The 18,045-nt window shown below is 40.2% G+C and overlaps 1 protein-coding gene across 2 annotated transcripts in view; it reads right to left on the minus strand.

Moving 5' to 3' along the window:
* Positions 1–3,280: 3,280 nt before the first annotated feature.
* The window catches only part of KLHL4 (kelch like family member 4), a 74,267-nt gene continuing 59,502 nt past the window's right edge, over positions 3,281–18,045 (minus strand). For both annotated transcript variants that reach the window (XM_068204564.1, XM_068204563.1), the window contains 7 exons: positions 16,090–16,302; positions 14,850–15,036; positions 11,655–11,879; positions 9,645–9,807; positions 6,790–7,002; positions 5,569–5,740; positions 3,281–4,909 (listed from right to left, as the gene is read on the minus strand). In XM_068204564.1, the coding sequence (XP_068060665.1) occupies positions 4,850–4,909; positions 5,569–5,740; positions 6,790–7,002; positions 9,645–9,807; positions 11,655–11,879; positions 14,850–15,036; positions 16,090–16,302 (1,233 nt within the window). In that variant the 3' untranslated portion in view covers positions 3,281–4,849. The remainder of the gene's footprint in view (positions 4,910–5,568; positions 5,741–6,789; positions 7,003–9,644; positions 9,808–11,654; positions 11,880–14,849; positions 15,037–16,089; positions 16,303–18,045) is intronic.

Here is an 18,045-nt window from a genome sequence, read left to right on the forward strand (position 1 = left end):
GTAAGGAACAATTCATAAACTGTACTTTTTAAATGTTTTGCTTCAGAACATCTTTCTGAATTCTGGAAGTAGTATCATTGATCCATCTATAAATTGGAGGTGACAGAGAGAAATACATATAAAAGCAAGCTGCAGCTCTGTGTTTACAGAGAGGTGAGGTGGGACTGCTGAATCCTGGAAAAGCTGCATTCAGTATCTGGGAATATTCCATGTTCCCTGTTCCCTGCTGCAGTGGAAGGATGAAGCCCTGCTTTATCCCCTATAAAAAGAATTGTCAGGACCGTATGAAGTTTTCTTATCTTTCATGTAAAGCACACTTGTATTCACCTCTGGCTCTGTTTCATGACTATCCTGGTATGGAAAATGGGGAAACAGGGCAAAGAACCTTTTTCTATTTTATTGATGGTTTTAAGACCTATGGGGGTGTTGGGTGCATTTTCTAAACAGCAGAGCTGTGCAGTTTTACCCCACATCAGGAACTGCAGCTTAAAAATGTCTGGATGAAGTCGGGGTGGGTGCTGGGGGCTACCTGGCTGCTTGATGGGCCAATGGGCCAAAACAGACCCTTCTCTTCATCCACCTGCCCACATCGTTGGCTTTTCATTCTGAGCCTTTGCAGACAGAGAAATGGGTTCCATGATTTGAGCTCGGCGAAATCAAACACGAACAACTTTTGATTTCCATGTGCCAAAACCCAGGACAGGCACCAGGGCAGCAGTACCTGCAGTGCTGCTTTGGAAATATTTACAGAAGGGGCTTTGCTGTGAATTGGTAACTTTGATTCCAAACTTTCCTGAGGAGCTCAGTGATCTCTGTGTGTGCAGGGAGCGGGTCTGTAAGGTAGTTCCACTAGCAAATGGAGGAGGCTCTTTGAGAGTATTAAAGAGTGGATTTATATTTCAAGGATAAATATTACTACAAGGTAGCCTCGTGTTCTCTTACAAAGAGCCAGGATTCTCCAAAAATTGCCACATAGCACCATCTTCTGAGCAGAGCCTGAATGGCAAACCGAGCCTGAGCAGAGCTCAAGTCTTGCTCAAACCCCTAGGGCTCAGGACTTTGCAAGGACTGGGGGATGAGAAAAGTTTTATTCAATTTGCTGAGGAAGAGGACTCATTATTAAGAAATGGATCTAAGAGTGTCATGAGTGCCCTGAGTGAAAAATTCATGGGCAAACATCAAGAAGCTCTAAGGAAATTCACACTGAAATACCCCATGTGGAAAATGTGGTACGTGTGACCCTGTCAGGGAAAAAAAATCTCGTGTTACTGCCTGGATTGAGTAAATCCTTACTGAGTTCCTATAAATTCTGAATTTAGGCTGTTCACTCCTTGGTTTGTACAATTTGAAGACACCCAGAACTGATCAGTTGAGTCTGTGATTTAGTGTAACTGTGTCATCCAAGAAATTAAAAATTATATTCTATCAGGAAAATAATCTATTTTTATTGTGACAGCTGTAAATAGCTCTAATACTGCTTTCCTCCAAGTATCACTGCTAAAGTTATGGGAGGGACTTTTCTGGGCTCATGCTCTTGGCCTAAAGATCTCCTACTACACAGAGATGGGGTTAAGCTGCATCTTCAGCCTTTCCCAGAACTGATTTCATGGTTAAGGGGTGTCCCCGCTCCCCATACATCCTATTTACATAAAGTATCATTGCTGCTGCAGCTCATGTAGAGTTATCACCCAAACCTTCAAATTCTCTTGCTTTCTTTCCCTCCACCTTCCTGTTACGAGCCCCATTTCCTCTTGTGGAGTGCTGGTTTCCTTTCACATGGTTTTTCACTGCTGTACAATAATATGGAAAAAAAAAAAAAAAACCAAAAAACAACAAAACCCCTAAAGTTCAGTACAAAAACCACCATGTCCTTCCCATCCTTTCCCTTTTCCCCATACCTGTATTTATCTTGGTGTTGTTTCTATAACAAGATGCAGCCTTAAACTTAAAATTGAAGAAGTGCACTTGTTACTGCAGCCTTGCCACAGAAATGAGACCATCTCACCTCATAACACACACATGTAAATATTCACATGCTCTGCCTCTGAGGTTGTGGTTCATGCTAGGAAGAGCTACTGAATTTATTAAACTGATAAATGGAGCTGCTTTCTGCAAACTTGAAGCATGATATATTTTTTCTGCCTTATGTTATTTTTTACATAAGCAAACCTCATGACACGATTTCTTTAGATAGCTGTAAAGAAATACAAGAAGTATTCTAATACTTCTTCTGAGCCTTTATTAAATTACAGAAATGGCAGTGTGTATTTTGAGAGATATTTAAGGGGATTGTTTATATCTGTTTTCCCTAAGTGTTCATGTCTTGTTTACTGATGGAGCATTTAATAAAATTTGCAAGCTGAGGAGGGGACAAAGGCAGGGGAGTTCTGTGTCATCTCTCAAAGATTCTGTGTTTGGATTAAGTTCCTATAGACTTGAATAGGTTTTTGGAGATGGATTTTTATTCATAGACCTCTCAATTGGCTCATGAGCCATGGCTGCTTTCTCTCACTTGAGGCTCCTGCCTTCTTTTTCCCCGAGAAAACTTCAAATTCCCTGCAAAGGCTCAGTGGGTCAGGCCCATTGGCATTGTCAGTCTGTCCTGATGTGCCTCTTGCCCATGTTGGCATCAAGCTGCACATTGTTTGTGTCATTTTTAAGTTGGAATTTTAAAAATGAGCGTTCAGTACCAGTGTTTTCCAAACACACGAGGCTGTGCTGGTTCCTGGAAGCAGTGGTGTGCTGTTTTAGGAGAAAAGCATGATTTAGAGCCTGAGTGAAAAGCAGCAGTGACCCTCTCCCTGCATCCACACAAATCCTTATTCATATAAAAGATTGCACATGGCTGTTGCAGGACCAAAGCAGGATGGCAAAACAGGGGGGAAATGTCCGAATTTTTATTATTCCTGTTTAAAAGTTAGTGTTTGCTGCAAGGAGATGTTCTGGGTAGGTGGACAGACAGCTTCCCTATGGACAGGGAGAGAGGAACAACACCCACCTCGCACTCCCCTGTGCCATGGGGCAGATTCTCTGTCTGTCCTAGGCCCCTTGTGTTTGCTTCAGATCTTGATCTGCTGGGAAAATAAAATATTTCCTTCTTCTGATGTGACTTCTGGAACCCAGGAGCTGGTTTAGGGTTCATTCCCCATTTACTTGGCAGGGGGGTTTTTGTGAATCTATTGTTCTTTTAGAGTACAAAAATGAGATTGATGCTCCTGTGTCTTCTGGTTTTGAAAGGATGTAAAATAAAAACCACAAAGTTGTTAAAATATAATCCAAATTTTCTTAGCAGAGAAAGTAAAGTTTATTTGAATGTAGCATGCTATATATAAACATAATTGATTTTTAAAGTTAAAAATGTTCTTCTTTTTATAAATATGCTTATGATATTTTTTTTCTTTAGAGACATTCAATAGGTTTAATACTATAAATTTGTTTTAAAATAGCATATTGCTAAAATCTGAAACCACAGTATTCTATCAGGAAAGTTGGCCTACACATTCAGAGATCTTTGTTTCTGTCCTGAATTTTCTGATACTGACAAAACAACAACATAACAAACACTGAGGTGGATACTGACCAAATATTGTGCTTTACAACATAGAATATCTTACATACATTCTTTTTTCTAGAATACACTTTCCGCATTTGAAATTATAAAAAATGAAATTAAAGCAAAACAGTAGAAACTGGCACACAAAAAGAAAATGTCATGCGTGTGGAATATTATGTGCTGTTTTCAGGTGATCCTTTTCCTGCTTGTTCTTGATTCTTATCATTCCACAAATTCCAGGTAGAACATAAGCATGTTTACATAGATGGTATCCAATGTTACACAGTGGGTGTGGTTTATTCCTTACCATATTTCTACTGTACATGAGAGAAAGCTGGTAATCTTCAGCTGAGGTCAAAGATTGTCATATCAATATGATATAAAAATTTCATTTTGTAAGTCATATTCAAGGAATGTAACTGTGTGATTGTTTTAAAATTTGATGCAAGGTTATTATCCCAAGAATAGTCAGATTAGTTTAACACATACTGACAGATGGTTAGTGGGTAAAGAGAAATCCGTGAGTAACCTGACACACAGAGCGGCAATAAAACATCACAAATCTATGCACTGAAAATTTTTGCAAATTATATTTGTATTATGTTTTGACAAGAGAGATTTCTTTCTGCTGGCACACAATAGGATAAAGGTACCTTAATGCTACTATTCTATTCAATACACTGCTAAAAATGGATATTCTGTCACAGTTCTAGCAGTGCTGGATGGTAAAGAACAAACAAATTATCTGGTTCTCTGATTTGATTTTAAAGTTAATTTAGGAGTTTAATTTCTGAATATAGAAATTAAGTTGCTTCTGCAGAGAATATTCTGTTGACAGTAATATTTAGGAGCAAATATTTCTTTTTGTGCAGCTCCCTGGTGGAGGTGTTTCATAGTCATTTTCATGTACTTAAAATATAGAAGCTTTTTTAATAAACTTTAGCATTCCTGACAACATAGAAAAGAAAAAAAGTTTTCGAAATCTTAGACACATCTCTCACTGCTGCAATTTATAAATAACAGATACACTTTTTTAACAAACCTGAACTATTCAAACATTTAAACCATTTTACTGGATTTTACATATTAGGCATAACAAAGTTAATTCACTTCTGCAAATTTTTCTCATTTTTGTGATGCAGGAAGACACTTCTGTGCTGTAATGGTGTGATGGCTCAGGGAAAAATATTGTCTGTAAGGGAGGGCTGCTGAGGTGTGTGCAGTCTGCACTGTCCTGGAAATGTTTCTTGACTTCTGAGACTCCACTCAGTTCAGTTTCATGATAATTTACAGTCCTCAGGGCAACTTCACAACAACAACACATGCTCCAGCCCTGCCAATGTTGACAGGAACTTCCTAGAAAGGAAAAGGAAAAAGGAAAAGGAGGAAACATTTTTAGTAGCATCCTATGGATAGGACAAGAAGAAATTACTTTCAGATTAATAGGGGAGCAATTTTTTTATTCAAACTGATGTAATTCTAAAAAAACTAGGTTTAACTAAGGCCTGAAAACACAGTTTGGGCTTTTTGGCAAAATTCAAGGTGCAGAGTGGGGCTGTCCCCTTGACATGTTCAAAAGATCTTGCCATCCAGTGTTCCAAAAGCAGGGACTGTGTGGCTGCAAAAGGATCTTGGCAGTGCAGGGATTTCCTCTTGGTCTCAGTGTGGGGGGCCATAAATATAAAAGTTTGGAGGTGCCTCCAGAGGAGGGTATGGCTGACAAACACACCAGATCCACCAACACTGAATTTAAGCACTTAAAACCCAAAGTGATTTGTGCAAGCTGGTTTGCTTGCTCACGCATTTCCTCCACCCCTCAGTCTGAAAAGTTTTACGTGGCTATTTTGCAGGAGAGGGAACTGATATTTTATTCAAGCCCACCTAGAGTACTGCTGCATCCCGACGTGTCGCGTTTCACCAAACCGGCGATAATTTCGCGGTTATTTGGACGGAATTGCTCCTAGCTGCAGGAAGAGCCCCTATCCTTTCTGAGGCATCACCTGTGCTCCCATTACCTCTGTCCACTCGTTGTTCTGAGCATCGTAGGACTCCACGGTGTCCAGGTAGGAGTGGCCGTCGTAGCCCCCCACTGCGTACAACCTGTCCCCCAGGGGACAGATCCCAACCGCGTCCCGGGGCACGCTCAGAGGGGCCACGGTGGTCCAAGCATCTGTTTTGGGGTCATACCTAGGAAGTGTGGGGATCAAATTCAGAAATATGCCTGGTAGAGACACGTTTCAGATTTAAATTGTCGCTATTCGCTTGTTTTCTCCTGTGCTGCTGTTCGGAACCAGTACAACTGAGATGAGATTCAGTTTTTGATTTAGCCACTAGAGGGGCCTTCAAGCACACAGAAAATACCCCTGCTTTCACTTTTAGATTACAAACTCTCTATTTCAATTACATTAAGCCATCAATATATTTTAAACACAAATAGGACCTGAGGGAATGATAGTATGGCCACCAGTTGACTCAGCAAAGTTAATTTCATTAGTTTCTCATTTTCTTCCTCCATAAAGCTTTTGGTTTTCTGTTTATTGTCAGAATTAATGTTTTCAGAGAAATTTACTATAAAAGAAGTTAAATATCTTGTGTAGTAGCTCTAAGTTTCTCACATGAAATGAAAAATGTGTGAAATGTGTGGCAGCATCTTACATTAATATTGATTTTACTTCTGATCTATTCCAATATAAATTGAAGTGAATTCCAGGTAATTCCTGCTTTGCCTCATCTAATTGAGAACAGAATTTGGCCATTGCTCTTCACAGCAGGGTTTAGCACCCACTCAGTTTTCCTTTCTTTGCCCCAAATGATAAGACTCTGTGATATTTCTTATATTTTTACAACTTTTATCAGTATCAGTCAAATTACTTAAGAACAACTGAAAAGTATTTCATTCCTACAGCACATGGCACAAGCAGCCTAAACCTGAGTTCTGGCATTTGAGAAACAGAAAGGTCACATGTTGAAATTGTCTCAGTACTTCAGTTGCTTTTACCAGGCTCTTGGGTAGCTCAGGCAGAAGGGAGGAATTTGCTGCTGAGGTTTAATTCTTTTGTTATCAAAAAAGTATTGGAAATCAGTTATTCCTGTGTGGTACATTCCTGCTCAAAATATTATTTCAAAAAGGCGGAATATGTTTTACAAACACAACGTTCTGATTGGGAAGAGAATTTATTCTAGAATCCCTTCCCAGCATGTAAACAGAAAAGAAAAAAACCAAAATAATTTCTTACCTCTCTACACAGTCGGACAGGCGGGAGCAGTGGTTGGAAGCAGGAGCATCGTGGCCTCCCACGGCATACAAAAACCCGTTGTAGGTGGCCACACCAACACCACCTCTCCTCTTGGACATGGAGGCACACAGACTCCACTTGTTTGTGTGAGGATCAAAACACTCCATGGATTTCAGGCAGGAGCTCCCGTCTCGCCCACCAACTGCATACAGCCTGGGAGAGCAACCCACAAACAGGGAAACAATTTCAGTCTTTATTCTCCCACTAATAAGAATTTTGGGGGAATTGTCCCACTAATAAATCTGGCTGACTCCGTTCAGACCACTTTAAAATTGTCATTATTTGCTGCGCCCTGGGACTTCCTTTGCTCAAAGGCAAACATGTTAGATGAAGTTACATTCTTCACTTCAAGCAGCCACATATGAAAATTAGGCTTAAAAGTTCATGTCAGGTTCTCTAAATGTAAGCCAATAGAAAGAGTTGAATTGAAAGATGCTGCATATGCTTGAAACATATGGTAGCATTCCCTGGGACAGGGTTACAGAACATTTGACATCTTATCACATTAAAAGTTTTTTTCCTGTACAGTTAACTTTAATAACTTGAATATATATCAAAAACATATAAAGCATATAGTAAATATATTTTCCTCTGAGTCTGTATTTAAGAAAATCTGCTGGACAGAAGGTACCACCTTGTGCCACCTTGTCTGTTCAGCCCAAAGGCACTTAGCAAACAGAGATTTAAACAGCTGATGTCGGGGCAACTTGTAGGAATAAATTGTGGTAATCCCCATTAAAAAACATTGGGGCAACTTTTAGGAATAAATTGTGGTAATCCACATTAAAAAACATCAGGAGTTGTGGCTTTTTGGCAATGAATTTTCCAAAGCCTGAACTTTTTTCCGGTCTCAAGCTAACTTGGATGTTGCTGGACTAGGATGGAATGTAATAGAAGGTGTGTTCACGTGTTGAGTGTGCTGGCTTTTCTGCTCCCTTTCAGACCCTTGTTATTGTTTTCTGCCATGAAATTGAATTTATTTAGTGTAGCTTACTAGAGACCTAGAGAAATGTGGAGCTTGCCCAGGGTAAATCACGTAAACTAGATCAGCTGAATTTTCCTTTAGAAGTGCCTGCTTTATTCCAGAGACTTAAAAAGCTTTCAGACTTCTCTGGTGCATATTTTAACTAGAAGATTCTTCTATTCACTATTAGAATAATAAAAAATCCCCAGCTCTCTCTCTCCTAATGTTTGTTCACTTGATAAAATTGAGTTCGGTTGTGCAGTCTATTGTCTGATTCATACAAAACTTGAGGCTTTGATTTATTTTCTTTTCACATCATGCCATTGATACAGCCTGCTTGTTTATACAGCTTTCACAGGGCAAGGAAATCTCTTTATATACAGAGTGATTGGTTGGGAACCTTTGTTTTCCACAACACGGTGGTTTCCCATTCTCTGAGGAAAAGACCAAATATAGCATTATTGACTGGTGTTTTCAATGGACCATTTATTGGTCCAAAAGCGTTGCTCCACAGATATGGAAATGCTTTTCTGGTGGAGTTAAACAGGAAAAAATATGCTGTGGTTTAGGGAAACAGGAAAAGGAGAAGCCTTTTCTTGGTTGTAGCACAGCAGTAGCACTGAGTGATGGACATTTGATCTCCTGGTATGCCAGAAATTACATCACCAGACTAACAGACGTGATTTAAGCCCTGCTGGAGACAGTTTGTATCAGCAATGATTGAGAAAAGAGTCAGGATCGGGCTGATTTCCTCTTTGACAAAGTGGTTTCCTGCATGCTGTTGCTGTGGAAGGCACCAGGAGGAGTTTCTGGTGGAGTTTCTGCTGAGAACATTTCCTCTGAGGTACAGCAGGGACCTGGAGAGGCACTTCTGCCTCTCTTGGACTTCTGAGCTACGATTTGAATTCTGCCTTGTATGAATGCAAACCCCCAGCTTGCATTTACAAATATCCCTCTGCTGACACCTTTGTTTCTGCTTTTTATCCTTCTCTTTTTGGGAATTTACAGGGTGATCAGGGAAGCCAGTGGGAAAGGTTCCAGGTAAATGCAGTTGTCTGCCTGTAACTGATTGTTCCCAGCCCCTACAGACTGCTAAGAGCTTCCCATAGGGTTAAATAAGAAATGTTGGCTCAAACCATATCTTCCATAACCTGAGGCTTTTTACAAGGTTTCTGTAAGATGCACACAGTTGTCTGCTCCCACGTAAAAGGGCTTGAGTGGCTGTAGCATCTTAACAGAATGTTTAAATACATTAACACTTGATTTTGTGTATTTAAGAAAGAGATGGAGGGTGCAGCAAATCTGGATAGGATAAGATTTATAAGAGGCTGTTTATTTCAGACCTAATTAATAAACTGGTGTTCTTTCCACTAAACACTTCAACATTCAACACTCCACCATACAACTTCAACATTTTAAAAATTGGCTGTGAATTTGTATGACAAAGGAAAGACTTTGTTTCCATACACATTAAATCTATACACAATGATTTTAAAGTGTTAACATAAACTTGGAATATTTTTTAAAGCAGCTGATTTTATATCCCCATACGCTATATTCTAGGTAAAATTCTGATGTGCATATAATAACATTTTCACATTGCTATGATTTAAAAGGGCTGAAATGTTTTTAAAATCTGACTGCAAGCCTGAAATCAATTCGCCACACAGCAGAGCAAAGGCTTTCCTTTCTTATTTCTACACATTACATTTTTCCCTTTGTTTCCTTGAGGTCATTAATAACCATGAGCCTGAAAATAAAACTTAAGAAGCTGCATTTGCAGGGAAGGAAGCAAATGAAAGCCCAGAGGGAGGTTTTCCTGTTGCCATACTTGCTGTTGAGCGCTGCGACCCCGACGGTGCTCCTTGGGGTGGACATGCTGGCCACGTAATTCCACTGGCGAGCCTGCGGGTCCCAGCGCTCCACCGTGTTCAGGTAACTCCACCCATCGTGGCCACCAACTGCATACATTGGTCCTTCAAGCATTGCTACTCCTTGGGAGACAGAATCAGGGACAAATTATCTCTTGGTTTCAGTGACCAGCGGTGAGTTCATTTCGTGCGTTTATTCCCTGTATGCAGATAAGCAATTTCAGCTGGTATTAAACGATCTGAAAGCTGCCTTTTCTTTTGGAAGAATAAACAGAGATAAACAAGCACTTCACATACAGTGCTCTTCTAAATAACCATTATCTTTTGCCAAAAGATTATAGGAAAGCTGCTTTAGTTCTGATGTTCTCTTCTTGGACTTTTATCTCTTTCACTTCTGATGACCTTGCTCTGAAACAAATTTGAGTCCCTAACTGGGAAAGGATGTTATTCTCTTACAAAAAGGCAAAACTCGAGTCAGGCAATGAAAAATATGCCCAAACCAACAGCCTCTCCTAATTCTGAGCCAGCTGAAGCTCTGTAGTGCTGCCAGCAGAAAGCCTGGGTGGGTGGGTAGCTGGCTGTCCTTACCAGCTAAAGCACCACAACATTTTAATGCCTTTTGGATAAGAGCTGGCTCCTATCTGCTGTCCTTGAGGCACAGGAGAGCCAGTTTGGCTGCCACTGCAAAGCCCTGTGTGGACAAATCCTGGGCCATTGCGCTTCTCCAGAGAAGGGCTTTGGTGTCTTCCCCTTGGGAGCTGCTGCTGCTCTTTGCTCCCTTTGTTAGGTGAGGCAAATGTTTCAATCCAGCTGCTTAAAAGTTTTCTAAATCTGTCTTTCAGGCCTAAATATACATGGCCTGATTTCTTCAAAAGCTCCACAGAATGTCCCCAAAGGTACTGGGGACTGTAAGTGTGAGGCAGCTTTGCAAACCGGGCACAGATGGAAGCCAAACTTTGGGCACTCCAATTTATGGCTGTGACCTACTTGTTGGGGAGAATTATGCCCCTGCAGTCAGGAATTATACAGATTTCAATGTAAATTATTTCATCTGTTTGGTCTTCTTCCCCTTTGCCACCTACTAGTATTTGGTTTCATAAATTTTGTGCTCCAGCTAGCAAGAACCCTACACGACCCTTTCTCTGTTAAGCAGTGGAGAAGGTGACATGGGCCACAATGGTTTGCCAAATAATTCTGGATCAATCTTCCTCTATTATCCATAAAAATAAAAATATTTTATGGCATTTGAACTTACTGATGAAACAATATCTGTTTCTGTAACTTAAGAGAAGCCAGCTTTTTCACAAGGCCTGGGATATATAAATTGTTCAGAAATCATCATGTTCCCTCTGTTACAGTCTACTCATTTGTAAACTTAGCCTTTTTTTTCTATAGTTCTGGAAATAAATTCTAGCTTTCATATTCATATTATTCCTTCAGTGTGGATAATATTAAGGATTATTTTGCAGTAAAAAAACCATAGATACTAAGCCATGGCAGAGCTTTGTAAAAGTTCTTGTAATTACAACATTAGAACTGGTGAAGTTGTACTTATTTCCATACACTGTTTTCTTCAGCATGGGTAATGCCCTGATCTGAGTTACAGAGGTGGTTGTTACCTCTGGGCTTAATTCATAATTTATTTAAAAAAATAAAATAAAATCAGGTTGCTATTGTATTGTAATATATCCCTTGATTATTAAATCATGTAAAGTTGATTATTTTCACTATAGCTTATATTTTGGAATTTCCTACCAGCCAAATTAACTCTGGAAGACCAATGCTAGTTAGATGGATACTAATAAAACCATAAAATGATGGCAATGGGCAAATGTCTCTTTGAGAAAAGTCCTCTACAAATATTGCTGCGTGTCACTGAATGCTGTTAGAAGTTTTCTCAGCAGTGCTGGAGTCAATCAAACCCCTCTGAGTGTGCAGGGAGGCGTTTGCAGAGGCACAGCCTCTCTTACCCAGGCCGTGCCTGTGTGTTGACATCGGGGGCATCACGGTCCAGGCCTTGGTGACAGGGTTGAAGCACTCAACAATGTTGGAGGTTTTGAGCCCATCCCTGCCCCCCACGATGTAGAGCTTGTTGTCAATCACTGCAACCCCGAACTGCAGCCGCCGGCCGTTCATGGTCCCAATCTGGATCCAGCTGTTGGTCCTGAGGTCGTATTTCTCAATTGTGGTGGTGCCTGTGAAAAACAGAGACAGCCGTGGAGGGAGCAGTGCCCAGCAGTCAGCAGCCAGCTCAAAACATGAGTAAATCATAAAATATTGAAATTTTGTGCGTGAGATGTTGCTGTGAACTTCAGTTCTCATGTGAGAACTAATGAAAAAGCTACATTAATTGCATACACAGTTGGCAAGTCTATGAGAATATACTGGTGGCAAGAAATGGAGAATTAAATTGTGGCATTTTTGTAGCACTGCAAATTTTGGAGGCGAGTTAAATCTGTTGCTTAAATACCATGAGAGTAGGGGGTTTGTGGGTTTGTTTTGGGGTTTCTTTATATTCCTTATGAATACAGTGCCTCACAACAATCCACTCTTTAACCATCTTTGGGCCTTAATGCATTAGTGATATTAAAACCAGACTCAATGTATCTGTCTGAGGAATCAGACAGGCACCTTCAGCCATCCTGTGGCTATTTTCCCTTTTAGGATGGAGCCAGGCAGGAGGCAGGGCTGTGTGTGAGTGCACACCTGGTTCCCACAGGTATCTCCCCTGAGGCTCACCCGCGCAGCAGCCCTGCAGCAGCTGCTTGGCTGCTGTAACACACCAGCCACATTTTCCATTTCTTTCAGGTCACTGGACCTGTAGTAACATTTTACTGAAACCCTTCCTCAGGCAGGAGCTCTCTGCCTTTCAGACTGACACTTCTCCACGCGCTGGCTCCCACCATCACTCAGGAGCCATAATTGCTCCTCTGAGAGCTGCTGAGCACAGCGAGGCCACGGCTCAGTAAGATCCGAGGCAGAATTGCCACTGCACCCTGGAGCTCGAATTCAGCTCAGTCAAAGGCAACCAGATGAGGAAAACACAGCTGATTTCTTGTTCCTTGACTGGGATTTGGTACCAGACAAGTGGTGTTTTGGAGATAACAACAGGCAGTTTGTGGCAAAGAAATTATTTTTACCACAGGAAAACAACCATGCAATAAAGCAGAAAAGAAAGGTAGGATTTGGTTTAGAGAGATGTTAGAGATCACCTGATGCACTCCAGAAATTCAGTGAAATAAGAGTTTATCCCATTCTGTCTTTCCTTTTATCTATGTGTTTTTCCACAGGCATAGGCGGGGAAAGAAACTACCAGCCCCATGTGCAATAAAAGACAGAAATTCTGCTTTCTCCCCTTTATTCAGAGCAGTTGTGTCTCTTTGCCTGCTCTTTCCATCTTGTTATTCTGTTTGCTGCTCTTTGCTTTGATTCTTTCTCATTTATTCTATGCTAATATGTGAGTGCCCCAAAGTTCTCCACTTCAAAGGAAATCTCTCACACTAACTAAAACACGGGGAAAATGCAGTCAGGTTTAAGAGTGTTCAGCCATACCCTGTGGGCTGTAATTTTTACAGAGGCTCGAAGATTTGAAAGTCACAAAACCTAACGTGGTTTAGGCACATTCCCATTTTTCAAAATTCCATCCGAAAAGTACCTCTTTGATCTTCTTTTGATCATTGGAATTTGAGACTTGTCTACGTATTCCACCTGAGATAAGCACAAAGTCAAAGCTGGCGTTGCCTGGTGTCTGCCTTTATCACAGGCAGTGTGTTATCACCAGGGGTGGGAGATACTCCCTTCTCAGAGCTGTTCCTCCAGTGCATCCTGGTCTCTTTCTGCTGTTCCTTTATCTCCCAGACTCCAAATCTGAGTCAGAGCTCTGGAGGACAGCAGGAGGAGTGGAAGTGCTGTTCTTCTTGCCCATCAAAAGGCAAAAGTTCAAACAATTGGCTTCACTCCAAGGTAAGAAGTAAGAGAGGCACCAAGAGGAAGTGCAGATGTTGACTGAAATAGCCCTTTCTTTGCATAACCTTTGCGAGGAAAAAATGATTGGAAAATGGTATTCTTATTTTAGGGGAAGATACTTTAAAGACTACCTGATTGTCTGATATAATTGATAAATCCTCAGTATCACTGATGAATCTGCCTAATTGTAACAGATTAACTCCAATTTGCTAAATTGTCCTAGGAATGAGTGTTTTCATGTTGCGCTGGCGATGAATGTGTATTCTGCACTTGATTTGATTGCACAGAGATAGGGAGGTAGCTCTGCAAGGTCTCTCATGTGGGGAAAAATCAGTCGTCAGCAGCTTTTTGTAAACCATGAAATGGATTATCTTCTTTGTGATTCTATTAAAAGTGAACTCACACAGCTAAAAGTAATTCTGTGCTGCAAGTTCCTAGACTTTAAACTAATTAGAGTTCTCTGGCTCCAAGCTGTGGGTTTGAAGTTGAGGTTCCTGGAGAAAATGATTTAATATTCTGCCTCCTAAATAGAATAGTGCAATGTTTAAAGCTGTAACCTGATTGCAGCTGTGAAAATCAAATAATAGAAACTGGAATATATTTATAATAATTAACTTTCGACTACAAACCTGGATTAATAAAAAAAAAAAAAAAAAAAAAAAAACCCTGTGTTTGAAGTCCTGAAAAAAGCTGCATTCATGAAAAATACAAATCTTTTCACCTGAAATGTTCTAATAAGGATTTATAAGCATTAAGTAAGAGCTCTCTGTAGTTCAGTGATGCTTTTGGTTTTATTTTTCTGCTTCTTTGAAATCAAAGCTTTCTTGCTTTGTCAGAATATAGACCACAAGGTTCAATATTAAACAAATCTTGAAACATTTTAAATATTTACTTTTCCTTCTGATTTGTAATTGCAACTATTTTTTGCAAAAATTCATACTAATTTTAATCTTAAAAATCACCATAGGACTCAAACTTCTTTAGTCTGCACCTAAATATAACTGTATTGTTTAGAAATATGATGCTTGCAAGAAGAAAGCACTTCTGACAGGTAGGATTCTGTTCTGTGATTTGCTTTTTCTTCTTTTTTACCCCTAAATTGACGTTTTCCTATGGGAAACATTTAACTAAATGTCATATATTCCCTAGGTGCCTGTAATACAATTAATTAATCCAATCAAATTAACTTGTGGGCTTACCTTTAGTGGCATCCATGCCTCCCACAGCATAAAGGGCACCCACTGTGGATTTTCTGGGCTTGGTTCGAGGGCTCTGCATCATGGAGCGTCTCTCTGGCAGCAGGTGGTACTTCATGGCCTCCATGAGAAGTTTCTGACACTCAAGGTCATCTGCAAACATTGGGCTGTTTTCTAGATCAGCCAGTAGCTAAGAAATGGGGGGGAAAAAAAAAGCATCTTGATATACAGCTAAGTCATTAAAATTGAATGTACTTGAATAATTAAAGTATTTGTAGCTACAAATACTCATTTTAAGCTCACCACTCATTTGTGCTTTGCTGGGAACTCTGCTTTGATGCAAGCAAAACTATACAAAGGTGGAGGGGAAAAGTCTATGAGTGTGATGGCTTTGATTATTTTTTCCTACCTCTTTCTTTTTACTTTTGAAAAAGGTTCAAATCAGAAATTTGTAGTACTGCATCCTCTACACAAATCTCCTTATGTGAGTAAATAAATCTACCACAGACTACTGGACATCTCTGTGCGTATTAGAAGATACTAAATGTATTTAAAATTAAGTGTGTATGCTACTTTTATATGTTATTCAAGGTAGAATATTTGCAGCATCAGTCATGCAGATTCATAAAGTGTCCTGACTGACAGTCTCAATATTCTATATGCAGTTTTGAGGAAATATAAAGATTCCTCTATGGCACAGACACAGCAGTGTCACCTTTCTGTAAAACAGACTGTCCAGCTCTGGAACTTGATGGATGACTTGTCTCTTTCAGAATTAAGGGACAAGTCATGTCAGTGCTCAGAATTGTCAGCAATAATTTAGGCCCTTTTATATTTGTCTACTTTTTATGGTAATAAAGAAAGAAGCATTGTGGCTTATCTGTCCTGCAGTTTGATAAATCTAAAGAAATATCTTTGCATGCTATCTAAATTGCTGTTCTGTTAGAGGAGAATTATTGCAACCCAACAAAGGATCACTTGGCTTTTGCAATAGACTGGCATTTTTTAGAGGTAATTCTGAGCCTGGTAATTACACTAGCACTGGGGGATTTATTTCCATCTGTGTTTAAAAACAATGAAGATATCTATACTATATCATCAAAAAAATGTAAAAGGGTGAAAAAATACCAATAATCTCCAGTCCCAGCCAGAACTTTCCACAAAGCTCTCCTCTCTGCCTACAGGATGCTAAAGACAGGCATTTCAGCTGGCAGAGTTCCCTGTTAACCCTTCATATTCCTACCTGGGGTGGCAGCAGGGGCAGTCTGATGTAGGAGAGGAGCATGCCCAGGTCCCGCTGTCGGTTTTGCAGGTCGTGCCTCACCCACATCATCAGGGCCTGGAAAATTGCCTCTTCGTCCGGCACGTTGATGTCGTCGCTAGACAAGAGCTTGGCAATTTCATTAGCTGGGAGCAAAAGAAATTCCTGGTTTTTTATTACTTCTATGAAGTGTTCCTAAAAATAAAAGAAGATTTCAATGCACTGGTGATTTTCACAGGTAGAAATAGCTTTTTCTGAGATAATGTAGGCTTTGTGAATATTTCATTCCTGTTCCGTTCCACGATGCAGGGCAATGCTGTGGATGTTCTAAACACCTCTGAATGTCCTTCTACCATTTAAGGGAGATTTTGGTTGCTTTTTGCTGCCCTACTCTTGCAGAACTCGGGAATAATGCTCATCCTCACTCCACCATGCTGCAGATGTCTTTGTCCTGGCTTAGGGATTTGCCACTGGCACTTTTGTTCATCAGCGTGGTCTTAGCTCTGTGGCTTGATAGAAATACTATTTGAAGATAAAATGTGCATTTTAGAAATGCCAAGTGGGCACTCAAATAAAATGTGTCCCTTCTGTTGCAGATTCAGAGGTTTTGAGCCAAATAAACCAAAACCTTCCAATCCTTTTGCAACGAGCTGTGCCAGCTGTTGGCTGTGTGACTGTGCTCTTAGGGCAAGAAAATCCAGCAAAGGAAATTCAGCTCACTTTTCTAACAGCACTGTTTGGGCAACACAAAGTTGGATAAATCCCAGTGAAGACTTCTCAGCCTATTAGCTCCTGCTGTGATAAAACTCCCCAACTCCAGAAGTGACCACATGTGTGAAGTACCTAGGGTCTTTCATAGAATTATTTTTCATTAAAAAAAATATTGTACAAATGAGTTAAAACAATAGCAGAGTTGATATCAATATATAGGATATAAATATATATATTATCTCTTTCCCTATCAAATTCCAAAGGAAAAAAGAAATTTGATGAAGGCAGAGTGGGTTATGTTACTTGCATGTAGGAATTCATGACTGCATTTGAAATAGAATTTCTATTTCTGTACCTAGAATTAATAGATCTTCTTTAGGAACCAGGTTGAAATAGGGTAGTTGAAGAAATTTTAGTAACTGATATTTTATTGTTTGTTTTCAGCAGTTTCTTCACTTTCTGTACATCTTTTCAAGTGTAGCCAGGATGTGAATACAGAAGTATCAGTGATTAAAGGAGATGTCAACTTTGGTCTGTTATGCATATCCTGCTTTAATATTTGTGACATTCAGAGAACAGGGACAGGAAGGCCAGTCCAGTTCTAGTTACAAATATAGCCCGAGTTGTTTATCAGAACGAGCTCTATCTGCACGAAAAGACACCAGGCAGGAAATTGTTAAAACTTTGCCTCAGTGGCCAAAATATTGCAGAAGGTCCCCATTGTGTCTGGTTTTATTGAATGGATCTGGTGTTTACAGAAGAAAATATAATGGGGTCTATATTTACAAGACAACTTTCTAGCCTTTCCCCTATGTTTCACATTTTCACCAACATGAAACAAACCTGAATGTTTTACTTATCCCCCTCCAAAATGTTTATGTGTTTATGCATTGTTATGATCTCCTGTTCTCCAAAGGGTTTTTGTAATATCACTGCAAGGGTTTGAGACAGAGTTTTATTTCAGAGGTGCAGGTTTCTGTGGGGTCTGTTCTTGTTGGGCCTCACCCCCTGGTTGGGGTGGCCTGGGATGGTGGTAAAGTCTCTCCTCCAACCTGAGCTTCCAAACAAAGACTCAGCAGTCTTGAGCCGTCCGGTCTCAAGGTAGTTTCTTGTGTGTTATCTAAAAGATTTCTCCCTGAGCTGCTGCGGTCCGTTCTGCAGTCAGGCAAGGGCACACTCCACCGCCCAGGGGGCTGGTGCCCTCTTTTCTATCATACATTACGTATT

The sequence above is a fragment of the Anomalospiza imberbis genome, chromosome 14 (assembly GCF_031753505.1).
Source record: "Anomalospiza imberbis isolate Cuckoo-Finch-1a 21T00152 chromosome 14, ASM3175350v1, whole genome shotgun sequence".
Taxonomy (NCBI): Eukaryota; Metazoa; Chordata; class Aves; order Passeriformes; family Viduidae; genus Anomalospiza; species Anomalospiza imberbis.